The 27,196-nt window shown below is 44.2% G+C and overlaps 1 protein-coding gene and 1 long non-coding RNA gene across 2 annotated transcripts; one reads left to right on the top strand and one right to left on the bottom strand.

The window, feature by feature from the left end:
* Window positions 1–1,983: 1,983 nt before the first annotated feature.
* On the bottom strand, window positions 1,984–13,923 carry shox (shox homeobox). Its single transcript, XM_048532178.2, has 5 exons — window positions 13,547–13,923; window positions 9,978–10,186; window positions 6,515–6,572; window positions 5,567–5,655; window positions 1,984–3,746 (listed from the first exon to the last, which is right to left on the bottom strand). Exons 1-5 carry the CDS (start codon window positions 13,785–13,787, stop codon window positions 3,492–3,494), a joined length of 852 nt encoding a protein of 283 aa, XP_048388135.1. The 5' UTR covers window positions 13,788–13,923; the 3' UTR covers window positions 1,984–3,491.
* A 2,706-nt stretch (window positions 13,924–16,629) lies between these two features.
* LOC125453694 (uncharacterized) lies at window positions 16,630–20,741 on the top strand. Its single transcript, XR_007247816.2, has 3 exons — window positions 16,630–17,441; window positions 18,742–18,792; window positions 20,294–20,741. It is a non-coding gene; the product is annotated as an uncharacterized LOC125453694 (long non-coding RNA).
* The last annotated feature ends 6,455 nt before the right edge of the window (window positions 20,742–27,196 follow it).

The following is a 27,196-nucleotide window of genomic DNA, read 5'->3' as shown; positions in this document are numbered from 1 at the left end:
TCTGAAAGTGTTTTAAAAAGGGGTGGGTAATGCAAAATAAAGAAGTTTGCAAAATTACCTCAGAATAGAGACATTAAACACACACACCAGGCGTCCAATTTGTAGTCCCGGCCCCTCCGAATACGTATTAAACTAAAATGAGTAAGCCGGGCACGTCGCAAGGACAGAATCCAGCGGTAGTTGTCGGCACTATCGCCGACAATTACGTTAATATGATCATTTGACTGGAAGATGAGAGCTTTGTCTCTGGCACGCAGCGGGAGTCATGATAAATGGCAAGTGGCCACGAACGAAGTTGGAAACAAGTACGGGAGAAGTATTTTTAATGCGCAAAAAATGCAATCACGTGGCATTTTGGAACCGGTACTATGGAAGTAGAATCTGCACAGCAGGCATCACAGTGAACTGGTGTTAGTGCGTTCCTTGTCACAGGCTGTAATCCATCTTAGTAAGATGTATTAATTTGTTTCGTTCCCTGATTTTAGTGACACAAACGATTACTTCTCAAAAACGAAAGCATTTCGTAGGTATACAGAATATGTTTGCCAAACAATTTGCTTGAAAGTGATGGAAAATGACATGTCATTGTGAAACAAAATCAAAATCGGTGAACTTCAGTTAAAACTGGGGTGAATTGGCCGACCTGAGTTTGTCCAACAAAACCAAAATGAAATAGACTTTCGAGCCACACGGCTGCAGAGCTCAAAGTTACTATTTTATCCATAATTCTCAGCTGAATGCTGTGCTTTTCTTCTAGCGTTCGTTGTGAACCATTAATAAAAACAATTTTAAAAGGATCGGGTTTAGATTCTGGGTGAACTCCATGTGAACAAATTGCCTGTCCAGCGGAATATGGAACTTCTGGATAAAAAGAAACGGAGCAAAAGGTGAAAATGTCATTAACTTAAAACTTAGTCAAATTAAACAAGGGAGATTAAACGTTAGAGGCGCATTTCTCAAAAAAAAAGAGATGAATGATTGTGACACGTTGTACAAATATTTTAAATTTTATTTGCAATTTCCACATGTACAAGTTGTACATTCATAATATGGGTGATCCAACAAAATACACTCTGGACTCTAAGTTATAGAACTGTTGTAAATCAGAATGTGAAGGCATGCTTGCAAATAATCACAAAACGAATACATTTCTTCAGTCTGCTGTACCATCTGTTTTAACCTGCATTAAACTTACAATGAGTGTGTCGTTGATGTTTCAATATTATTAATTATCTGCATCCCTGAAATGATTTTTTTCTCTTTGTAAACTCCAATTTGTTATATTTAACATTACAGATCACACGTCTCATTCAGAAATTTGCAAAGCAAAGGTTGAAAATATAAAAATAAACGCAAAGCAACGTGACATTTACACACGACATAATAAAATATATCACATTTATAAAATTTTAAAGTACAAGAAATAAATAAAAAAAGAAATCGCTCATGTGCTGGGTTATAACAGTGCAGCGAATCTGCGTCTGCAGGGAATCTGACAAATAACAGAAGCAATGGCGGCCTGTTGGTTGTGTCAGGTTATGGCGCGTTGACTTAATGACACTTTACGTTCAAACTGACCTGTAGGAAGTCGTGTCTGACAAACTTGTCGAGCTTAGCTCCAAGAGTTATGGCATATAATCGATCCCCTCCCGCCCCCTGCACGCACTCCTCCCCCTCCCCGCCCACCCCAAACAAAAATGTCCATTAAGGTCCTTCCATTGTCCTGTAAAGCTCTGGTAGTGAATTTGGCGATGCTATGGGCAACTCCTCAGTTCCTTGTGCCCACAAGGACGAGATAATCGCCCTTTCTCTAGTTTCTACGAGACAACTACTTCTGCTATATACAGTATTGCACTTTACTGCACCGTTAAATGCGTCGCACCGTAACTCCAAGACTGTTTCATTGTAGCATGGAAATAGTGTAGACTTTATCCTCTACCATCGGATCCCAACAACGAGAAGGACTAACCTACACTGTACCTGTTACTTCAGACAGGGTTTTCTTTATTATTAATTTCATTTAGCAAGCCAGCAGGCTATTTATCCTTTCATCTTTCTCCGATCGTTCCCTTCTCTTTATTGTAAACAATAGTTTAAAAAATCGGTCGAAAGTCCCGGTCAGGGTTGCTTGTCATTGTTTTCGTGTGTATGTGTGTGTATGTATGTTTCTTATTGTTCCACATTGCAAAATGACTGGAACAATAAACGGTCGCCTGCAGACAGCTATCCAGAAATCGAGTTAAAAATTCTTCAGGAAGTCTCCAGTCCATGAAACGAAGAGAGAGAGAGTGCGAGGGGGCTGGGGTGCAGAGGTCGGTGCGGGTTTGGCGGGGGGGGGGGGGAGTGGTAGATATCATTTATTGCTGTTTCCTACGTGATAGCGTCTCGAGAAAGAAAAATGAACCCAGTTAAGTCTTCTGTCATTTTAAGTATCGGGCACACGGTTACAGAATTCCACATCCTTAATGAAGTCCACAGGAGTTGTATTTGTTCTTAAATGTGTGGTATGTGTTTTCTGTTATGTAGTTCATCAGCACTTGAAAGGGATATATCTGCCACCTTCAGATAAGTTGTGCGGTGAGGTCTACATTCACTTCTATTCATACCTACATAGAGACCGAGAGAGAAGAGCGTGGTATTGAAATAGTGACCAAGACCAGACAGGCTATCTTGGCGTCATCCTTGACCTTTAACCTCGGTCAGTTTCCATCAGGAAATTAGGAGAGTTTGAGGGCGGTATTGAAATCTGAGGCCCATCGAGTAGCACAGCAGGGATGGCAAGTCTTCAAGCTCGACCCAGGGAGCTCTTGTGGCACATTGGCAGTGTCCCTACCTTGGAGCTGGCAGACATTGGTTCAAGTCCCACCTGCTGCAGAGCAGCGTGTGAACATTTCTTAACAGGTTGATGAGGAAAGTCTTCAGGTCGGGTGAAGTCCTCTCCTGTTTTTTTTCTCCCCCCAAATAAGGTGGCCATCTGTCAGCAAATCTCGCAAGTATTTAGTCTCTCTGTGCGTATGCAGCACCGAAATTCGCTTTTGCAGAGGCGTGCGTACACATATATGAGATGCGCAACTGGAAGTGTGGGCTTCGCCCCAGTTATAAGTTCATTCTCCCCTCTGGTGTCAGCCACGTGGACGGTACTCCTTGGTGTAGTGTCTGTTGTCTTTCTGGTTGAGGTGGTAAAGTGGCAATCACCCTGTTTTAGCACTGAGATGCCTCTTTGTGGTAGAGTTTTGGGGTTGATGTTGGGTGGGTGAGGGGCCGATGGAAGGGCATTGCAGGTTCGTGTGTGTTTTATTCTTGGGTTGTTTGGTGTTTTAGAAGTGCTCTTGAACCCCTGGCACGGTGCTGCTGCCACTGGCGGCGTCCGGGCTGTGCATCATGAAGTGGACCTGGTGGAGCTTGTGCAGTGGGCAGCTTTGGCACCGCGCCCCAGCTGGGCACTGGGGGTGGTGCTGGCGGGACTCCGGGGGCCCCGGCCCGGCTGATTGTCAGAGGCCCAGCGCCTCGGCGTGCTTACGGGCTTTGAGCCTCAGGTCGGCGATGCTCGAGTTCTTGCTGCTGGTCTTGACGGCGGCGGCGGCAGCGGCGGCGGCGGCGGCGGCCGATGCGGACTCGGCGATCGAGGCGATCTGCAGCCCGAACGGAGGCGGCGGGAACATCAGGTACGGAGCATGCGCCGCCAGGTGGTGGTGGAGGTGCGAGTGCGCGTGCGCCACGCCGTCCAGTTGCAACTGCGCCTGAACCTACGCCGATAGAAAGACAGAGAGAGGAAAATTGGGTTCATTTCTGCTTCTGCCAAGTCTGCTCTCCTCATGCCACCCAACCCAGGATGAAGACTGAGACATACTAAAGCCCAACTGAGCATTAGTATCCAGTTTTCAATGTTATTGCCTTAATTTGGCTCCTACGACGATAAAGAGGAAAATTGGGCTCATCTCTCCTCCAACACTTCGCTCTCCCTAGGCCACCCCTCCCCAAACCCCAGGATGAAGTTCCAGACAGAGTAAAACCTAACTAAACATCTCTCTTGTACTATTTCGCTGTCCTCAACCCACCCCCACTTCAGGATGAATATTGAGACGGAGGAAAGCCTGAGTGAACATTTGCTGCTGTCTTTTGAAGTTGTGTCGATCTGGCTCCTACGAAGATAAGAGAGAGACAGAGAGAAATTGGGTTCATTTCTGCTTCTGCCACGTTGCTGTCATCAACCTCCCTCCCCCACTCCATCCCCGGATGAATATTGAGACAGTGAAAAACCTAACTGAACATTAGCAAAGGTCTTTTGAAGTTGTCCCAATTTGTCTCCAAAATAATTGCAAACCTGCAGATATCATATCCAATTATCCCCCTCTCTGGAGCGTCCATCCCTAATTGCTCACCAAACCCTTCCAAAAGAATTCTGTAGAAGAAAAAGGGGCCAATTTCACGTCTAAATTACAGGCGACAAACCAAGGACTTCCTCCCGGTAATATTCTTGTGTTCACGGTGTCGCTTTGAAACCCCACAATTTCCACACAAATCCATTTAAAGAGATTACTGTAGCACTTAGAGGCCTGTGATTTCGCACTCTCTTTAACCTACCCCAAAGTGCGCACCTTAGAAAAACGTAAGGCGAACTAGACAGATGATTGATCGAGTCAGTGCGATGGTTTGAGCAAAGCATTTAGCATGTCCCCCTCCTGTAGCAGTGAGGATTATCCCCTCATTTTGATTTTAAATCTGGTGTTATGTGCTCGGCAAAAAGAAAAAAAGAAATCTGCAAAGGAACTTGAGTGACACCTCTTGGCAGCTTGCAATGCCTCCAGTAAAGTTTACCGTGCAATGTGGGTTCCAGCAGAATGTTGCAAGAAATGTGTGCCTGGGCGGCCCAGATACAGGCACAGCCGATCCCAGTTTTGTGGCCCACTCTCACTCCCTCCGATCACGCAGAAATCTGGATCTAATCATATTCCTGACCCTCAGCAAAATGTCCTCTTTGCGCTGGTTCGGTGGTAGAGAAACATTTCTCCACTCGCCCGTATGAAGTTCCAGCAAGAAATTCTTTATCCCAGCATTATTCTTTGCTGCCTGCTTGTTTGGAAATTGCAATACTTTGTTAAATTTCTGTCAGGAAATTTTTGTTTTGATGCAGGGGAGAGACTTTTGGGGCATTCCTGAACACTCCAGTGAGGCCGTGTGGACGTGGGGTGGGGGTGTCACTCTGGGTGTCCTATCTGTATAACTCGGTAAATTGGGATAGCTGACAGATGGGGATTGAGAAAACCAGCTATCCCATTCCTTAAAAAGCCGAAGCGTGGATAAAAACGTGAACTGCTGAATGAGAAAGTTACACCCGCCATTCAGGGACGTCTGTCGTTTATCGCATCGAGTGGAACTCAGCTTAAATTATTTATAAAACACAAAAAAAACCCTCAAGAACATCTTGTGCCCTGTTTAAATGGAAATCGGGGCGACTGCCAGAAATCATGTGAATTCATCACTGTGCAATAATCCCACAGTCCCACACAGTCTTGAACCCTTTAAAACTCCACATTTAACCATCTCCCACAGTTAAACACTGCACCTGTTGGAAAGGCATCCGCAATGCTCCCATGTTCACGTAGGGAGCTACACGGCACGCGTCTAAATGGCTTCCCGTTCCTAATATTACTCCTGGCGAATATGACAGAGAGAGAGGGAGAGAGGGAGATAATGTTAATGTCTCGTCATTTGATTGCAATTAATAAAGGAACGATATTATGATATATCAACGGCGGACGGATTCCTTGTGTTAGATTCAAGCCAATGAAACGCGAATATTCGCCGTCAAAGGTTTCAAACGATTGAATTAAACAAATCTAACACTTCCTTGAACTTTCCGCCGGCACAGGCTCGAGTTACCCCTTTCTAGCCCTGACCTTTCTGGGATTTTCACAATTTGGAAGTAGCTGTTGATCTAACCGTGGGTATAACTCATTCACACACACGCGAGGCATATACACATAAAACGTGACCCCATTTACATATTCTCGTTTTGTTTTTGTTTGTTCCAAGATATTTCCGGTGTTAGAGAGGACACGGGTGGAGGGGAAAAAGATTTTTTTGGCACTTAAACAGGGTCACGGACTGGCGAATTAACCCTGTGTTTATCCTCTTATATTTCGCTTAGAACTCTGCCCGGTGACACAGGGATATTGCTACGTGCATTCGCTCATTTAAACAGAACGCTGCCCTCCCCTTTAAAGCGAGAACAGCCCCCTGAAACGAAAACAGAAAACAGCTGGAGAAACTTAGCAGGTCTGGCCGCACCTGTAGAGAGAAAGCAGAGTTAACGTTTCAGCTCCAAACTGAAGTAAGCCCATTGAACCCCAAATCTTTGACCCTGTTTCTTCCTCCACAGTAACTGCCAGGCCTGCCGAGTTTCTCCAGCAATTTCCATGCTTATTTTTGTTTCAGATCTTCAGCATCCACGATTCCTTGTTTTGTTTTATCCCGAATGACCGACACTACCGAAGATATTGACAGACAATACCTTTATGCATTTGATTTTCTTGTTTCCGACATTTTGCTCGCCTGTTTTGGAACCAAACCTGAGGAAAAAGAAGAGGATCTTTCTTTAAAACAAAAGGAAGCGGCTCTCCGAGACGAATCGACAACTTTTGAGATAATGGGAACTGCAGATTCTGGAGAATCCAAGATGATAAAGTGTGTTTCGGTCTAGGCCCGAAACGTTAGCTTTTGTGCTCCTGAGATGCTGCTTGGCCTGGCCTGCTGTGTTCATCCAGCTCCACACTTTGTTATCTTCGATAACTTTTGACTCTAATTTGGTTTGGCATCCGCCAAAGACGGATGGGCAAGCGCTCCGCGTCGCCATCTCACTTAACATGGAGGAGAAATCTCAGTAATGAGTCCGCTACTATTCCTTACGGCCTTACAATAAAAAATAACAGCCCTCGGAAAGCAACGCAGCATAAATTACTCTGTGCGGCAAGCAAGTACATAAACGGTGGTTACACAATTCGTAATTTGCCTATCCTGACAATAAACCAACTTTTTTGGGGGGGTGGGGGGACTGGTGCGTGCTAGTGCTGCAGCATTTGTTTCTGTTTTGTTCAGCCATGGCCATTTCTCTCAATCAACCAATCCTGATAGTATCTCTCGCAAAAGAAAGACATCTCTATCCTTTGATCTTTGCAACATTTGCCGAACGATCAAGCGGTTAATTAATATTAATTGCATTTCCTAGATCAAATATACCTCCAAGCTCTCTTTAATTGTTTTAATAATGGTCATTTGGAATGGTATAATTAGTGCACACTCAAGAACTTCAAACGGCATTGTTTAATTACCCCAGATACCTCCACGTTATTCTGCAGTATGGTGTCAACTGGTTGAAGCGGATTTTCGGTTTGAAGCATGGATTAGGATGTAATCGCCAATGTAAACACGGGAACGGCGCAATGAATGCTTCTTTTGGCATTATGGGAGTGATCTGAGCAGGATAAATATGCCCATTCCCAACGCAAACTGCGTAGGTCTCTGGACCCTGGGTGTTATATCGTATCAGATGCGAGTTTGCTTTGAACCCAAAGTCTCTCTCTTTGCATAAAACCGAAAGAACTCCGGATGTTGTAAATCAGGGGGGAAATGTTGGAAAAGCTCAGCAAGTCTTGTAGCATCTGTGGAGCGTGATCTCGAACCGAAACGCTAACTCTGATTCTCTCCATAGATGCCACCAGACCTGCTGAGCAATATCTATGTCTGTTTCTCTCTCTTTACGTGTCTGATAGTCAGTACTTCGAGATCCATTGCTATGTGACATGGACGTGAGCCCTGTACACACACTCCTCACATTTTAAAACAAAACCCAATCTCGAAAAGACCTCTAAAAGTTTTTTTTTATTGTCTTGAGTTACATCCGCTTCACAGCCGGCCCGGAATCAATACCACCCAGCAACTGGTAAAACTGACATGACATTGCTTGTGGGCTGGGTGGGGAGGGGACGGGTGCGATTAGCTGTGGAGGAGGAAGTGGATGGTGGCTTTTAAAGAAAAAAAAACTTCCGGCACCCAGGAGAATCAATCGGTAACCCAGTGTCTACTCATCCTGCATGGGGAGTGCGTTGTGAATGTGGGGAAGGGAAGGTGAGAGCGGTCTCTTGGGTCTCCACAGCGGATTTTGCTTTAAGAAAGCAGCAAAGGAAATGTTATTGGGAAGTTTGAGGCAAACATCCCGCTGGCTGAAAATGAAATGAAGGCAGAAAGGGGCAAGAAGAGCGCGTTAAAACACGACTGAACTATTTCGAGGCTTGACGAGTTCCAATTACCCCTGGGGGCGGCAAACATAGATATAAGGGGTATATACAAGCGGGCTGTCGAGCGAAAGCATTAGGTTAAACCTCGGGAGATAGTCAGATCAATTACAATTAGTGAGCCAATGTCGATTCCAAATATGTTAAGTTAAAAGAACTACATTGTTTGCAGCCCGCTTTTACACAATCGATTCTTTATTAAGCACCACTAAACGCTACCCGTTGGAAACCGTGGTAATATGATTTCTTTTTGATTTCCATTAGCGACAGTGAATAATGACATTTAATTTAGGCCTGCGCCATAAACGAAAATGTATTATATGTAATTGAATTACCGGCTGGCCCTTCACCGCTCTCATAAGTTTAAATTACCCAGTGACAGATGCTTGGTGTGCGTTGCTAACCGAGCAGGTTAATAATTCGCGGCAGTCGCTCCGAGTAAGGGTGCGTGGATTTTCGTGGCTGCTGTTGCGTCCTGTCCTTTCCCCGGCCTTGACACTTCCCACATCTGCTTCTCTGCGTCCTCCTTCACAAACAACTACACCAACCCCCCCCCCCCCCAACCCCCCGGATCGGCAAAGTTGTGCTTTATCAAGTCCCACGCAGCACCGGAAAACAGAGAACGGCCCTGCACCTTCCAGCTGATTCATCTCGTGTAAACAAACAATTTTGTACGTTTACACGGGAGGACCCCTCCCCCCTCAAATAAAACGGACAATATTGTACTTTTTGTAATGAAGGGTCTAGGCCCGAAACGTCAGCTTTTGTGCTCCTGAGATGCTGCTGGGCCTGCTGTGTTCATCCAGCCCCACACTTTGTTATCTCGGACAATATTCGTGTCTCCTTTCTGATACCCTGCCCCTATTTAGCCCAAGAATGAAGCGTCTCCACTCATAAGCATAATATCTATTCAGTGGAGCCAGCCCAATTTAGCCTCTTATCTATCTTCCTATCGACCAGTTCACTTGTTTATTTTCTCTCTCCATGTGTCTACTCCCCCGAAATTTCGATTTAAAACACAACTTGACTGCAAGACCACGCGTTTCCAGGAAAGTCTCGCCTAAACACTTCCCTTAACACCTGCGGTGTGTACCTTACCCTAGCTTGCCCCAGCCTCCAGGACACCCTAACAGTGCTGCGTGTCTCACCTAGGATATTCAGAACCGCTTATGAACCGGCTGGGCTACAGATGGAAGAACTGATATCTGCGCGTTCGGACTCCTGAGATATTTGCATCGGATCAGCATTAGTTTGTTTTGCTTCGTCTCTTTTTGTAAATCAATTTATTGGAAAATTGTTTTATCGCGTGGGGCTTGACCTCAAACAAACTCTTTGAGATCTTCAGATAAGTGCAACTCATTTCAAATAAACACAACTGAGTTTTATCTGGAAATCACGCCATTCCCGCTGTTTTGAACAGGAAACAGTGAGTGAACAGTTACAGCAACAGAAATATGGCTCACTTACAAACAAACACCTCTCTGTTAGTCTTTTATTTGAAATCCAACTGCACTCGCAATATTGAGTGTAATTATACTTCAAGGTTTACTGACGGTAAATCTCAGAGCTAACTGATGTGTGTGTGTGTGTGTGTGTGTGTGTGCGCGTGTGTCTCTGTATATGTGTGTGTTAACAGGTAGAGCCCTGCAGTATTTTAAGATCCCAATAATGAATCCCCCTCACCTGGACCCTAGCTTCGGACAAGCCAAGTCTCTGACTCAATTCCTCTCTCATAAAAGCGTCCGGATAGTGCGTCTCATCGAAAAGTCTCTCCAGTTCATTCAACTGTTCCAGTGTGAAGTTGGTCCGGCTCCTCCTCTGCTTTAACTTTGTCTGGCCGTCCTCATCTTCCGATTTCACATCCTCTCTCTTCTCTTTACATTCATAAATACCTGCAAAGAGACCATGTCATTTCGTGAAACTGGCGAAGTGAGGGGAAGGCGCATGCAAACCCACACACGCACACACTCTTCAGCTTCAAACTGACCGAATGATCCAACCCCGGGGTCCCCTATTCATGAATGCTGACTGCAACTGTATCATTTTCAGGGTGCAGGTCATGCCCCTTGCCACCAATTATTTTAGTAACCATTGTCAAATAATTCTGCGCCGTTCCCCAAGAGCTCCAAGGGCAGTTTAGCTCCTGCAGAGATTCTGATTTGAACGGTAAGTTATTGAGTATTGACAATGCATTGGTCCATTAAAGCACAAGGACCGCTTTCTTCTCGATAAACATTTAACATTAGGTTGCATACATATATAGAACACTCCCCGTTCAAAATTGATACAGCAGCCTCAAACCTTGCACGATTTTTTTCATTCTGGCTTCTGTCTGATTTGATTGCTCTTTCTCTGGATCTTAGTCACACGACAGGGGCCTACATAAGGGATGTAGCCTCTTAAATAAAAAGAAAACAATAAGGGTCTCGTTGCCTTTCAGAGTGACTAGGGGGCGGATGGAGGGGAAAGTGTATCACCTATAAAATGCCTAGCTGACATTTTATTTCTGCAAGAACAAAGCCGCGCAGACAAGCTAACTCTATGTTCCAATTAAAGTAGCATAAACAGGCGTGAAGATTTGCCATGTTTTTCTCTCTCCTGTCATTACCCGCACAACACAATCTTTGATCACTGCTAGTGCCAAACGGTATTTGTATTTCAGTTTCTTATACAACATGAACATTTCCAACTGCCAGACACTGTCACTGCTGAATTCTAATAGCCAGACATAGCTACGGCAGTTTTGCCCGGCCCTGTTTGTTTTCCATCGTATCTATCTTATGCACCACAGAATGTCCAAGCAGTTGATCCAAAATGAGCCTTAAAATAAATCATCATTATCTGAACGGCAACTTTTTAAAATTTTGTTTGTTTTCATCACCTTTAGAATCTGGATCCATTTTACCAACTATTGCAACTTCAGCTGTTGCATATGCCGGAGAGGGAGGTAAAACGATCACTGTCCTAGGAACAAACGGGACAAGACGATTGCTGTTTTAATCCATTAACAGCCTATTCGGCGGGGAGAAGATGTAACTGTGTTTCTACACTGGCGTTTGAATCATTTGAAAACTTCCAGCCTTATCTGGGCCGACCCTTTGCGAATTCCAACTGAAAATATTTCGTGCAAATAGACAAAACTTTGACAATTTAAACAGCTCCAGGATTATATTAAAGGCGACGTGTCAAAACATTATTTCCTCCCTGTTTCGCTCATAAAGATTTAAACCGCGCCTCCCCACTCCCCCGACCTCTTTCGCTGTTTAATGCTGTTAAATTAACTCAACAAATTGACTGCCTGGATTTTTAAATTTTTTTGCGGTTGGATTAATAAATTCAACTAAAAACAGAATTTATGTATACATCTGGTTAGTTATTCTGGTATTCTACATTGCACGCTAGATCAGCCTTTCGCCTTTCATATTAAATAATGTTTCTGATAAAACAGGAGATATATTTGTTGAATATAATTTGTGTGAAAATAATCCACTGTCAGCATATATATATATATATATATATGTATATACCCAACGGATTTAAGGAGTTCATAATGATTTACTGGAGAGGGGAATAGCATTGAAAGTGCAGCTATGGGATGAGTTATGGAGGAACAGAAAGTAGATTTAATGTTGATAAAGTGAATTTTACCTCTGAAACTCACTAACGTGTTTTGTTTTGTTTAAATTTAGCTGGAAGGTGAGAATCGCGAATTTGTCATAAGAAATGGTTTGATCTTTCAATATCCTGTCGTGCCACCGCTCCTTGTTTATTTAACCCCAGGTTTTCCATAACGACGTTAGCGGGAGCTGAAATCCGAGACTATTACAAATGAATCTGCACCATGTCTTCCCTGAACTGTATGAATCATAATAAGGCATCCTCTTTACACCGATAGAGATTGCTTCGGCTGTTTAAACTCTCCCCGAGAATACAGCTCATTCCATCATCCCAGGTAATTGCATTAGGATGGGATTTCATGGCATCATTTCTTTCAAGTCGCTGTCTGAATTCACAGCACATATGAATAGCAATAAAAAGCGCCAGTACATTCTGTTATTGCCTTCAATTGAATAAAGCTGAAATATTAATATATAGGTGGGACAGAATGAATCTGGCATACAATACCGCACGCATGTAAATACGCTATTTAACACCCGGGATCAGCTTTTTATTACACAATCGCCGTTATGATGTAGAATTTTTTCCCAAAGATTTTGCCTTTTTTTTTACATACTTCGAATTGATGACATCTGCGGCTAGACAGTATGGAGAGCTAAAATATATTTGCTATATATAAAACAATGATTTAAGGGTGACAACGATTTGGCTTTTACTGGGTTATTTAGTTTTCGAATGAAGTAGTCGAATGTTATGAACTAGCTGGTAATATGGTTAGCCCAGTCTTTACATGAAGTGTCCATGTGCATTTTGGCGAGTCTGTTAACCGTGCACACTCTGTTTAACGACAGAGTTGTTTAATTGCGCCGATAATCCGATTCAAGTAAACCAATGTGCTTTCTCGTCACTTCAGTGCGAGATTTGGGGATATCTGCAGCCATTTACGAATTGAACACACGCCACTTTCCACAATCGAAAGGACTCTTTTTTGAAAATCGCTGGATTTTTGTTTTCAGCGAATCCCGGGTTTGGCGGCTGGTTAGGCAGCCGGGGGAGGAGGACTAATGTCTTTTTAATTACAATTTTCCCCCCAGTCCCTCAGCTTGAACATGGAGTGGCCCTTGCCCCGCTAGGAACGAGGAGGGAGAGATCGCTGGGTTGGTGTGGAAGATTATCACATAGAGGGGGAGAAGGGGTTAGGGGCAGGGAGGGAAACAAATGAGGCAGAATATTGAGAGTTGCCCCGACTGAGGGCACTTCCCAAACCCTCAGATGGCGTCGGAGGCGAGCGCTGAGGAGAAACCTCACGCCATTCTCCCATGTTTGTCAAAGTCTTTTATTGCCCTAAACAGTTAAAGGGAGCAGTACCTCCACAACCCCCCACCCCCCCCCCCCCGCCCGCACTGCTTTCCCGCCCAGCCTCCCACCCCAGGATGAATTGGAGCGAACTTTTCTCTCTCTCTGCAGGATTCACAGAGGGTGCTGCGAGGAATCGATACCCGATGCTTTCCGTCTAAAGCCTCGGTAACAGGCCGAGAGAAACGCTCGGTGTTCTCCTGAAGCCTGTTAAGTTTTCTCGGTGTGGACTCACCTAGATTATGGCTAGGGCACACATTAAAAAAAAAGCTGCCTACCTTCAGAAGTTCTGGCGGAGTTCAAGTCTTTTACTTTCTCGTTCTCGTTCTCCACATCCTTGTAAACGTGTGTTGTGCAATGGTTGGTGTCAGTGATCTCTTGGCAGCTGGAATCTGAGCCACTCAGTTCCCTGGATCGAGCTAGCCCGCTCTCCAGAACTTCCCGATAAGTGATCGCTTCTTTCTTATCCTTGCTTTTTTGCTCGAAAGATTTAGAGACGAACGCCGTCAGCTCCTCCATGGTTAGCTCACCCGCTCGCTGCTCTTTTGAATATGTATGTGTCTCCCCTTCTCAGCGTGTTGTGTGTGTGTGTGTGTGTGTGTGTGTTTGTGTACAAACAGCCTCCGAGCCGGCAGAAAGAGAGAAAAAAAATCCAGCCCCCACGCACTCTCCCTCCCTCCCTCCCTCCCCCCCCCCAACCACCCCGTTCCCTCCTTCTGTCCACAATGTGTTTGCAATGATGCCTTGATATGTTGCTAACCACCTTGTTACATGCTGTTGGGAGGGGTGTTGGCGGAGGGAGATCGGGCCCTGGTGTTATGTGTTACTATTTGAGATCAGAGTATTTATACTTGGCGATCAGAGCCCACCTCCCACTCCCAACACACACATACATACACCCACCCCCCTTCCATCTCTTCGGCAATTATTCAGTTGAATACGTCTCAGACGCGTGGATCATACAACCTGTATACCTCCTCCCCACCACAAACCCCCACCCCAACTGCTCTCTCTCTCTCTCTCTGTCGCTAATCCAGTAACCGAATAGGATTCTTTTAATTCAATTACAATCCTATTATTGCTCTCCCATTACTTGGGTAAACACCCGAGACGTGTGGCAACTGTTTACATAGGGAAATCACTGCAAGTCGCCGATTTCAGTGGCAGCGGATCAAACTAAACTCACCAGTCTCACGGTTGCAGAACGCTGGTGTGTTTGGGTAGGGGGTGTGCACATAGGTTAATTTTATTGCATTTAAGAAAGGCTCAACATACACAGGCCACCTGTCTAACTAATGCACACAAAGGGCAGCAAAATCACTATGTCTTTTGTCATCATTATTGGACCAAATGCGACAGAGGCGTTTTACATGACAAAATAACACGGTTGTGTGTATATTTATGTATATTCGACCTTCCGATTGCAAATTATTGTGTTCCGGTATTTAATTTGATATCTTTGCATTTTCGCAAGTCTGTTCTGATGCGTAAGATGAAATTAGCTTTAGTTTTTAAATTTATATCTCATGTTTACCTTCTATCTAATTATATAATCGTCGCACTAGATACGTTTGTTTATGCAGATCACTTGTTAGTTAATCCTTCAGAATGAGTACCTGTCGGCTATTAATTATACCCAAAATATATAAGGCGGGCTGTGGTGATGCCGCGTCTCTAGGTCTCTGGGTAAGTGATCAGTTTCTGCAGCTTATAGTTTAAGGAGGCCAACGACCCCAAGTGAGGCGAGCATCTCATGCAATTATTAATTTTTCTCTTGGTGAATGACATTGTTGTTGCATTTAAAATCGCAACATACCGAACGAGGTAAAGTTAGCGAGGAAAGAAACTAATGTTTGCAATAAGAGTTGCTCCTTTCTAAAAACAAAATTTAAGAGAATCGGCTCCCCAAATTTGCAGAAATGTTACGACATGGATTTTAACATATTATACAGGTGGGAGCAAAATACCATCGCTCGTTTTTTACAGTGACCGATCTTGACAGTTATTGTATTGCTTCATCTATATGTCACCTCCGATATAGATTTCTTTTTAAAAGTGACATGGAATGAAGTCCTTAATTCAATATGCGCGCAAATGAACAAATAGTCCACCTACAGTCCATCCTTTGGCACTGATAGAGGATACCGTTCATCGAAAATATTGAAACGTGAGAGAATCTCCGTTCCTCGTTCACCAACAGACCGCCTGAATAAAAGCGCCAAGTAGGAATCCACGGGGTTCCTGGATATGTTATTGTTGGGCCCTAATATTTATAGGTAAATAAATAAAGGTACACAGTTCCTGCTCTCCGGCTCTCGAACCCAGTTATAGCCACAAAGCTCCCCTCTTCACATCAAACTCACGCATGCACTCTGCAGTGCTCCATTTGTGCCTTCACCATAGCACATTACTAGAAGAAGAAATTCACCTGAATTTTAATATTAGAATCTCCAAATCAACAAATCCACTTAAAATGAGTGAAGATGACCTTTTTTTAAATGAAAATAAAATTACATTTCGTAATGCGTGTGATTTCAAGAATTGGGAAGGACTGAATTAAGGAAAACTTAACCCGTCCCCAATTTCTGTCCTTGCAAATTACAAATCCGATCAGTTATGCGCGACTTTCCAACGTTATTAGCAACGTTTTGACAAAAGCAACCTTTTTAGTAAGTCACAATACATTATTGTTTTGGGAGATACCGAGCAGAAAATCCGGTCTGGCTTAAACCCAGCTTGTCTTCAGTGTGTTTGCACACCCAGGAATTATGTCACCCTAGTCGAATTCCGTTACATTTCTGCTACTTGCTGTGACGCCCCAGAGTAAAGACCGATACAGATGTGTGGCAGTGCCTTTGCCCAAATGTACTGCTCTGCTTTAACCTTCCCCAGGCTGGGGTGGAGAAGAAAGTGTGAGTGTGGTATCAGCTTCAAAGGATACGGGCACCATGCAACTTTCCTGGGTTCGCAATTTTGGAGCTAGACCCTAGCCTCGGATTTAAGATACTGAATTGTCAGCAACAATATACTGCTGCGCCTTCCGGCAGGTGAGCTGGAATGAGGAGGTAACCCAGGAGAGAGGTCGGTGTCCTTGTGCCTTCACTGTTCAGAAATGACGTGCAACTTGTCTTGAGGGTTTGTAGCCTGGCTCCAGGGGCCAGATACGATTCACCGTCCGAGTGACGTTAATAATTCTGGGGATGGGTTTGCACTTTGTGTAAAATAAAAACAACGCGAAATGCTTGAATTGACAAACTTTTCACTCCCCTCTCCGCTCCACTGCCCGGTCTCTTCTCCAAGCCCCTCTCCATTCCTTTCTTCAACCCACTCCCCTTTCTTCTTCCGTCCCCATTTCATTATCCTCCCCATTGTCTTCCTAATTCCCCACTTCACCCCTCACAATTGTCCTCTCTACTCCATCCCTACTTCACTCTAATCTCCACTCTCCATTTCTCTCCCTATTCCCCTCTCCACTTCCCTCCCCTCACCATCCCTTCCCACTCCCGTCTCAATTCCCTCTCCATCTCTCTCCGCTACTTCCTCCTCCATTTTCTCCCCTACTCCCCCATCCACATTTCCCCCTACCCTCTTCTCCATTTCTCTTCCCTGCTCCCCTCTCCCTTTCTCTCTCCTACTCCCCTCTTCATTTCTCACCCTACTTCTCTCTCCATTTACCTCCCCAGCTCCATTTTTCTCCCCCTCCCACTTCCCATTTCTCACCCTACTCCCCTCTCCATTTCTCTCCCCTACTCTCCCATCTTCATTCCCCTCCCAGTCCTTCCGTTTCTGACTCCCCCCCACTCGCTCCCCTTCTTCACTCCACGCCCCTCTCTTCTCACCTGCCCCTTCATCTTTCCCATTCCCCTATATTCCCTTGTCACTCCCCAGTCCCCTCTCCACTTCACTCTCCTTTCCGCAGCAACCCCCTCCTCCTCTTCCCCTACCAACCTCATTTCTCCATTTCTCTTTCCACTGCCTACTCCATTCTCCTGCCACTTCTCTCCCCACTGCCCTCCCAATACCTACCCATTCACGTTTCCACCTCTCCCTCAACGAGTCTCCAAAACCCCCTCAGACGAATACAAGCGAATTTGAGTGAGAATTGCTGTAGGATAGAATAGCTCGCTTCAACTGGTGGAAATCTAACCTTGGTTCAAAACAGGCGCCTTGAAGGTAAACTTCTTCTCAGTTATTATGTGACCTCTTCACTGCCCGCGCCTTTGAATTCCGTTTCCTCCCTACCTCAGTGTTTGTCATTGAGAAGGAGTATGTTGCTGAGCGACGTCGTGTGTTTGTTATGAGGACCCATTAATAACTCCTCACGGACCTGCTCAAAGTGCATTGTTAGTGTTTGACAGCCGCTTGATATGCCCTGTGGGGTGTCTCTTATAGATGGGTGTCAGTCCCACTTTAACCCAGTGTTGTGGAAACATGTGCCCCATCACATAGCCTTCTTCCTCGCCAAGGTTTGTAGCCGCTTCGTGTGAGATTTATGCATTGGCTTCCTGGCTCCCCCGGCCCCACACCCCGTGATCAACCTAACTTTTTCCAAATGAACTCGGAAGGCTCGGGACTTTCCCATGCCAAGTTCATATAACTTCCCCTTCCCCTTCCCTTCTTCAGTAGATGAACAGCAACACGATTTGTGGCTCGTGGCTTCTTCCGGACCGTCACCGTTTCTCATTGTTTATTTTGCAGCGAGGGAGATCTGTTGTGCAAGTTGGGAGGTTGGAGGGGGTGAGATTAAAGAAAAACAATCTGAACCTCCGGATGAACTGGGAGCAAACATGAGCCCCTTTCACAGCCACCCCGGCTTTATCAACAACGCCCACAGCCACTCGACCGCGAATAACCAATCGATCAGTTGTTGATAAAGTCACAAATTGGGGCTGAAAATATTTCCACTGTAATTCCCCCTCCAAAAACAAAGTCTATATCAAAAGTTCATGAGAGATGTCCCGCTATGTTTCTTTGTAAACAGACACCCCGGCCAGGAACTCAACCACTCCAAAAATCCTGAACTGTAGCATAGTTGGAGAATTGGATAACATTTCAAAACGCGTTGGAATCTTAATGAACTTGTCTTAGGTGAATAACGATAGCCTTGTTGCCTGATTGAGATGCGCTTAAAATAATGGCGCAGAGTTCAAAGCCATCCCCAGCATTTTTTTGAATGTGACTTATGTTGGTGCATTGACGTGGATTACACGTGTGGGTTTGCAATCTAACAACACCCCCAGGGGCAGGCAGCGCAGAGAGAGAGAGAGAGAGACCTGGGGCTCAAATGGGGCTCCAGCAGTTGCTCTGCAGAGCCCTCAATGCTTTGTCAATGAGCATTTAGGTACAATAGTCTTAGGTAAAGCTTGCGTTAAACCAAGAGGCGTTAGCCGGGCGGATGGATAAATAAAGGGAAAAGGGGGAAAGATCATTGCCTTCCCAGTGAAATATTAATCACGATTTATTGTTCTCCAAGGGCCGGTGGAATCGTGTCAAGGAAAATGCACCGGAAGATGGAGCTGCTCCGGTAAATAACGGGCCGCCTTCTAATTTCACACGTCCCATTATGCAGTTCACCAGAGATTAATCAATCCATTAGTGTCTTCGCGTCTCCGAGACGGAGGTGCCGAGAGAGGCTGCGAGAACACACGGAGTTTTGAAGCGCCATGCCCTCCTTAGAGCGCCAGTCAGTTGTGGCTGTTTGAATGATTATGTTCTCTCCATCTAACAGATACTGATCAGTATTAATAGCACGGTTTTAGACAATACCTGTCAAAACGGAGGGGGTGGGGGTCAGGATAACAGACCAAACGCATACAGCCGTGTCAAAAAAAATCACCTCGGGGTGTGTACATAAGGTTTATCTAGTAGGGGGAATCACCCTGTTAATGGCAGATTGCTGTATCGTGTGTAAAATATACGTATTCTTAACACAACAATTGAATGGTTTACATTTCACTTTGCGACAGACTCAAATATGCTGGGACCAGGGGCTAATAGATCTTCATTAACAGCGAATTCATTACAACTACGTTAAGTAGATACCCGAATTCACTCTCTAGAAACCACCGGGGAGTTTTAAGAACACAACTGAAATCTTTATGGCCATACCATCTCAAAATATCTATTCTCGTTTGGATGCCTAGATGTTTATTTGATGGAGTTAAAATTTAGTACGGACTTGATTTTCTTTGAGACCGTCCAGTATTTATTAGGTCAAGGAAATCCGTTCATAAAAACACACACACATAGCTTTCATGTCTGAAATCCCCTCGGTGCTGTTCTCAATCGATTTCCAAGCAACGATGATATTTTATATGATCTTTTTTACAGCGACGCAACTTCTCCATATTTCCACCGCTCAAAATGAATCGATTTAGTTTTCTTTTAAAAAGCTTTTTTTAAATCCTGCTCTTAAGAAATTGCTCTTTAGGCTTGAATAGTGTTACCTGCTTTAATTTATACGGCAATACATCTGTCTTCGAGATTCCCAGCATCTGCAGCAATTTGGTCCCACGTTGTGGTTTCAAATGTTGTGCTCTCCCCTCTAACGACTGTCCCTTTGCAATTCTTTCTTCCACTAACCATAATATCCTGCACTTTTAGCTGTGTTTCATTGGAAATAATTATGATCTATAGATCGAAATGCCACACCATTCGATGCATTCATCCAGGCCCGGTGTCATTAGTGAGCGGCTATCGCAACTTATCTCAATTTAAATTATGTACATGAAGAGGCGAGCTGAAAATAAACTTTAACTATGAAATACCTGAGAACTTCGAAAATAAATCAGTTGGAATTAAAAAAGAAAAACGGAAAATAGCCCCTTTAAAGTTAAAGGGTACTTGGTACTTCTTATTGCCAGAGTAAAAAATAAAATCAAATTGAATGCCACTTTTCAGTCCCATACATAAAATGTTTAGGAACTGGAGTCACACAAAGGGCAAACTCACCCCTATTAGGGGAGGTTGAACGTTGCGTGATTGAGTAGTTTATCATTCCAATATTTTATTTTACGGTTTGTTAGATGAGGGGAGCGATTACCCGCCAAGTGTTGGAGTTTCAACGCCCGATTAGATGAAAAAAAGTGCTGAGGAATAAAGGACCACTGCTTAATCGACACGAAGCTTTGAGTTTCAAAAGAACGCTCGCCAGGGATGTAAGCATTAGCTACAACAAAACAAACAAAATTCAATCATTACAAATGCTGCCTGGAAATCGTTTCTCTTTATTGTGGTCCGATCACCTCCTAGAAAAGACAGCCTTTAATTAGGTTTTTTCGCGTACATGTAGAAAGCATTAATAATCTTCATGTGAATTTTATTGAATTACATACCGCAATGCAAGGAAGGAAACGGCATTGTGTAATCTTGCTGGCTGCCTTGCAAATTATAAGATGAACGCATGTTAAGTAGTATGGAAGTCACTTGTTTTAATTTAAACTGATTTCGCCAATTAAAAAGGAAACTTTGAACCAAGATTGACAAGGAACAGGTTATTTTTAAACACAAAAATTGTAACTTCAGACGCTTTGCACGAAGCTTTTTGGGGATATCAGTTCGCTCTGTAACTTATTTTCCAATTAAGCACTAAATATGTTCTTTTAAAAAACACGTTTAAACAGATGTGTGTGTGACTCTTGATGGAATTGATGTCCTTATGTCGTAAATGTTTTTCGTGTGGGGAGCCGCCTCGATGGGGTGTTGAGAGAGAGAGAAGTAATGATAGCAGAAAGGGGATCTGTTAATCCCCATCCACCACTCCCTCCCCCACCATCTCACACCTCTCCAAATTCGACATTGCCTTGCGTTCTGCCTTTTTAAGGCAATGAGAAAGAGCACGCCATTTGTGTAATATTAGTCAAAACTAAAGCAAACGCCCTCAGCAGCAGTTGTATTTGAATATTAAGTTGTTTTGCATTCACCAGCATACAAAAAAAATGAACATTCGACTATTAAGTGTTTATACGATGTTAATTAGCTGTGGTGGAGCCCTAACCAGACTTTGCCTGTAACTAATAAGGAATCAATTAGCTAATGAAGTGGCCATTAAGCGAAAGCGAGTCTTAGCATGGATATTTATAATATTTTGCTATGATCCCTCTAATTGCTGCTGTCATACAGAGCTCACAGCTTTCAGCATGTCTAATGAGAATCATTAGATCATAACTGGCACACTTAGAAGATTTAGTGGCATAACTGCTTCCTAATTATTTTTAATTACCGACCATTCTTGTAATCAGGAGCTCTTCTAGCTATCTAGTTTTCAGCCATCCTTACCTTTTCCAATTTACTTTTCTCCACTCCCCAATACCCTCCCTCAAAAACAGCGTCTCGCCACTTGAGCCAGTCGTTGCTTTCTCTCTGTTTATGATGTCAGAGAGGACGGCGCTTCCTTTCTGTGAAATTTCACGAAATGCGTGCACATTACTCGCCACTTCTCACTGTTACACGGCTACCTCGATTTGAAGAGTTAGCAAGGAAGGGACGGGTCCCAAAAGGGGCAAGTAAGAGAGGTTTTACCCAATTCAGTCCCTTCTCCCCCACTGGGGTTGCTCATTGAGGATTTTAATTGCCAGTTCAGAACGGGAGGGGGAGTGCAGCCTGCTGGAGGAGAATTAAAGTTGGCCTGACTTTGAAATTGATCATTTTATTTTTTAAAAAAAGATGAAAGTCTATATTAATTTATCAAATGGAGGGGGTGCGTTAGAGAAGAGGGCAACTTGTTGGCAAATCAACTCGGCGTGGGTTAATGTATAATTGATTGCAGATGTCTTTTTAAATAGCGCCTCAAATGCATCTTCCATTTCTGTGTGTGTATTGATGAAACGATGAGTTTAATTGACCGTAGCACCCTCCTACTGTCGCGGCCTTAGAAGGCGTGAACTGGAGTCAAATGTGCGCCGAGTAAATTGCAGTGGGACGAATTTGCTCCAGTTCTCAGCAGCCCTGCTGGTACAATAGTTCAGTCGTTTTGCCTAGACAGAGGAGAGTAGCCTTGGCTGCCAGTGTTGTCAATGTGAATGGATACTCTCCCTTCTCTCCAAGTTGGCGTTTCTAAAAGGCGAAAGAAAGAGAAAAAAAATACTCATCCTCGGGCCAGGACAAAGGGGCAATCCAAAGACTGGGAAATCAGACCACGTTTCCATGAAAGGTTGCGGATCTAACTCAAATTAAATTTGTTAATTCCTCAGCCCCTATTTCAGTGAATCTGCCACCAACACCTGCCACCGATTCATATATCACAGCAACAATGTGTTGTGACATTTCGCTCATTAAATAAACAAACCACTTTCATTTTAACAGCGTTATGTAGAAAGCACTATCAGTTCCTGTATGTTGAGTTTGCTGTAATCAGAAGTGACAATGTTTACTTTATATAGAGAGGCACTTGGAGTTCTTGGACTGAGTTTCTTAAATGAAGAGGTTTTTGAACTGTGGGAGAGATTTAACTCTTATTTCAGTTGCGCGAACTGTCGGTCCGCACTTTCTCTTCCAATGCTTTGCGACTGTTTTTTTTAACTCAATCGGGTCTTCATTGAAATGGTAGGTACTTTACGTAATGTTCAGGGGGGCATTGCATTCCCAACGTTACACACTGGTTCTAAAGTCTTTTTGAGTGAGCTCAGTGTGACATAGTTTCGTGCAAATATTGGTACGTACAGAGTGGAGCGACCGGGATTCATAAGTAGCCCTTTACATCGCGGCCTTTAGCAAACGAATCAAAAACTGACAGCGAGTCATTTAAAAAGATACGAGGAAAAGTAAGGAAAGGTTGGAGAGAGAGACAGAGAGAGAGAGAAAGAAAGAAAGATGGGGATTGTTCAGAAAAGGGTCTGAATGGATGGGGAGGCAATGGTTCGAATAGGGCAGTGCATTTTAGAACAACGGCGCACAGAAAGTCCTGGGGAAACTTAGCAGGTCTGGCAGCGTCCATGGAATGAAAACCTGACTCAACGTTTTCTTAGAACTGGTAACACCTGTTATAAGGTGTTATCCATGTTGATGATAGGGATGGGTGGTGAGGGCTGAGCGGGTACAGAATTCAGAGAGAGAAAGGTGAGCAGACAAAAGGATTATTGACAGTCCACCTTGTATCGAAGCAGCTAAGACTGCAACCACCAATGATGGAGCAGTGTGGGGTTGGGTAAGAGGCCAGAATGAGAGGGGTGCAGAGGCTCAGCGCTGTTGAGCCTAGCTTCATTTTAGCACTGAGTTGAATTAATTTTGAACAGGAGGTTTATACCAGCTAGCTTCAGCTTAGTGGCTGCCATCATATGCATGGAAGCAAACATGGCATTTCCAGATATCAGATCCTTGCGAAGTCACATGTAAAAAACAGATTTCGAATTCATACTTCCATCTGGGGTCCCTCTTTCTATCTTTCTTTTCGTTGACTTCGCACATCAATCCACCATCTGGCACTCCACTTTCCTACCATCAATTCTATAAGGTCATAAGAAATGAGAGCTTTCGGCCTATTTGAGTCGAGTGCACCACTCATTAGGATCAGTGACTGATCTTCGATCTCGTCTCGAACTGCTCACACGAGCTGCATCTCCCTTGATAAGAACTGACGAAACCGGAACAGGAGTGACTCACTCACTGGCTCTCTCCCCTTCCACCGCCCTGTACTATCTGTTTGCCCTCATTCTGTTTCAACACTCCAAGCATTGAGCAGAGTGTTTATAAATGATTGCAGTCATATAGTAACATGGAAGAACACCCTTGCTCTTGGAATCGCATGTTTGACAAACTTGGAATATGTTCAGAGTCCAAGATAATAAAATTCAGAGTCCGATTGCTTTACACAAACAAACGCCATAATTTTGCTGAAGAAGGATCCCGACTCGAAACGTCAACTTTCCCGTTCCTCCGTTACTGCCTGAGCTGCTGTGTTCCTGCAGCTCCACACTGTATCGTCTCTGGCTCCAGCATTTGCAGCTCTCGCTATCTCCAAGCGCCACGAATTCTTCCCTTCCTTCCTTCACGAGTTATCCGTCGGTGAGAGGCAGTTTCGCTGTTCTGAAAGGAACGCGCGACCGAAACAAAATTACAGCAGAGAAGGAAGAGCAAAGTACTATAGATGCTGGAATCTGCACTGATCAAAAAAATGCTGGAAATCACAACGGGTCAGGCAGCGTCCTTGGAGAAAGAGCCAGCTAATGTTTCGACGGCAGGTGACTCTTGAGCAGAGCTGAGAACGCGTTTTAAATGCTCTTCATTTTACAGAAACCTGGGGCCGTGTTACAGCCACGAAAGGTGCTACTCGCAGCATTATTATTGAGGGATATTAAAAACTGTAGATGCTGGAGTCTGAAATAACACAGTATTATTATCGAGTCGTTTATACAGAGAAAGAAAAGCTAATGGCTTGTCCTGCCCATCCGGAAATGTATGTGTTTAGAAATCGTGAGGCATTACGAACCGCAAAGTTTCCTCTAGTCAGAGCGCTGGCTAGAATATAAATCTAAACTGAAACTGCTGGAGAAACTCAACAGATCTGGCAGTATCTGTGGAGAGAGAATCGGAATTCATGTTTCGAGACTTTCCTTCTGAAGGTGAACTGGAAACTTTGTTTCTCTATCTACAGATGAAGCTTCCGGATCCGCCGAGTTTCTCCAGCACTTTCAGGTTTTTCTTGTTTCGGATCTCCATCATGTTCTTTGTTTTATTTTCGCTCATCAAAGGTGTAGACTGCATCAACGCCCAATAACTTTCTAAATTAAGCTTTCACAAATTCCTTCGAATTATTAATTTGTTGAACGACATTAAAGAGCTGTGCACACACACACACACACACACACACAGAGAGAGAGAGAGAGATTGTACCTGCCTGTCCATGCTCTTGTGTTTAGCAACACCTTTTGTTTTCTATGAATGTAAAACATATTGTCATAGAGAGCATGAGACCTTAAGACCATAAGATATAGGAGCAGAAATTAGGCCAATCAGCCCATTGAGTCTGCTCCGCCATTCAATCATGGCTGATAAGTTCCTCAACCCCATTCTCCTGCTTTCTCCCCGTAACACCTGATCCTCCTGATAATCAAGAACCTATCTATCTCAGTCTTTAAATATATTCAATGATCTGGCCTCCACAAGCCTTCTGTCGCAGTGAATTCCATAGATTCACCACTCTCTGGCTGAAGAAGTTTCTCCTAATCTCCATTCTAAAAGGTCGTCCCTTTACTCAAAGGCTGCGCCCTCGGGTCCCAGTCTCTCCTAACAATGGAAGCATCTTCCCAACATCCACTCTGTCCAGGCCATTCAGTATTTTAAGTTTCAATTAGATCGCCCCCTCAGCAGTCTAGCTCTGTTCTGCCTGACGTCCAAACACCAACCATTTCCAGGCCTGAATGTCGGAAAGAAGCGCAATCTTGTTTTATGTTAACAGCTCCCTGAAACCAATCCAACATCCTAGAAACTGTTGTCAGTCCAGATATGGGCCAGAAACAAAAACGGAAAGTACTGGAGAAACTCAACAGATCTGGCAGCATCTGTGGAGACAGAGAGAGAAGCAGAGTTAACGATCTAGACCAATTTGTTTTGTGATTTGCGCACATTTATCAGCCCGTAAACAAAAAAGAAAGAACTGCGGACGCTGTAAATCAGGAACAAAAACAGGAGTTGCTGGAAAAGCTCAGCAGGTCTGCCAGCATCTGTGCAGAAAAACTCAGAGATAACGTTTCAGGTCCGGTGAGCCTCCCTTAGTACCTTTTATCAGTCTGTACCCTTTTATCATTGCCGTGGAACATGGCTTGAGATTCGCTGGTAATTTGAGGGTGTGGGACAGCCTGTCCGGGAAATTCAGCCACTGCAGCCCGAATGTTTCAGGCCGGGTCGTTGCAGCTGTCCAGCCGAGTTTTGTTTTGGTGAGTTGCGCGAAAAGGAGGCACTTAATCTGAAGTTAATATTTTGCTCTGTTCGCGTGTCCAGGGGAAATGCCTCCAGTCATTAAGATAAAAAAATGTTCGTTGTTTCAACGCGGACCTGAAGCCTTCTTGAGCAAGCGCTATTTACTGTATGCTGAGCACGCATGCTGTTTGTAGCTTCAAGTTTTAGAAACAGAGAAAATAGGAGCAAGGGTATGCAATTCGACTCGTCGAGCCTGCTCCACCATTCATTATGATCATGGGTGATCAGCCAATTTAAGAACCGGCTGCTTTCCCCCTTTTCATCTTCTGATGCATTCAGTCCTAACTGATACTTTCAATTCCCTCAATGGTACACCAGACTATAGGTAACATCATTTAAGTCATTTAATACTTCACTTTAAGACATGTATGGAATGAGCTGCCAGAGGAGGTGGTGGAGGCTGGTACAATTACAACATTTAAAGGGCATCTGGATGGGTATATGGACAGGAAGCTTTTAGAGGGATATGGGCCAAATGCTGGCAATTGAGGCCAGATTAATTTAGGATATCTGGTCGGCATGGACGCGATGGACCGAAGGGTGTTTTCATGCTGTACAACTCTATGACTCTGTATCGCCTTAGCACAGACAATGCCTGTCATTTGAGTTGTAATAAACTTTCATACCTTTAGGATTTTAAAATGATGTTTCGTACTGAAGATTAATGTAATTTCTTCTATTTTAAAAATAATCTATTCGCTTGAATGTTAACGGTTGAGAACACTGGAATTGTCGAGTTTTTTTTTGCTCTGGACTGAGTTCTCGTAATAACATTACTGTAAGGGTTCATACATCACTTCGCGGGGACATGTTTGGCAGCTCCAATGGCGGCCCCTGGGGGCATATACCATTATATTGTGACATAGCGTTACACTTCAGGTGGCGCAAGCGGAACACTCAGAACTGACTCCTGACACGAATTTCCCCACGCCCCCCACCCCCAAACAGTCCCGCACACCCGCCACCTCACCCGCACACCTACAACCGCCCCTGCCTTCCAGTACTTACTGACT

Source organism: Stegostoma tigrinum, chromosome 6, assembly GCF_030684315.1.
Source record: "Stegostoma tigrinum isolate sSteTig4 chromosome 6, sSteTig4.hap1, whole genome shotgun sequence".
NCBI classification, from domain to species: Eukaryota; Metazoa; Chordata; class Chondrichthyes; order Orectolobiformes; family Stegostomatidae; genus Stegostoma; species Stegostoma tigrinum.
This window is presented reverse-complemented; position numbering and strand designations above follow the sequence as displayed.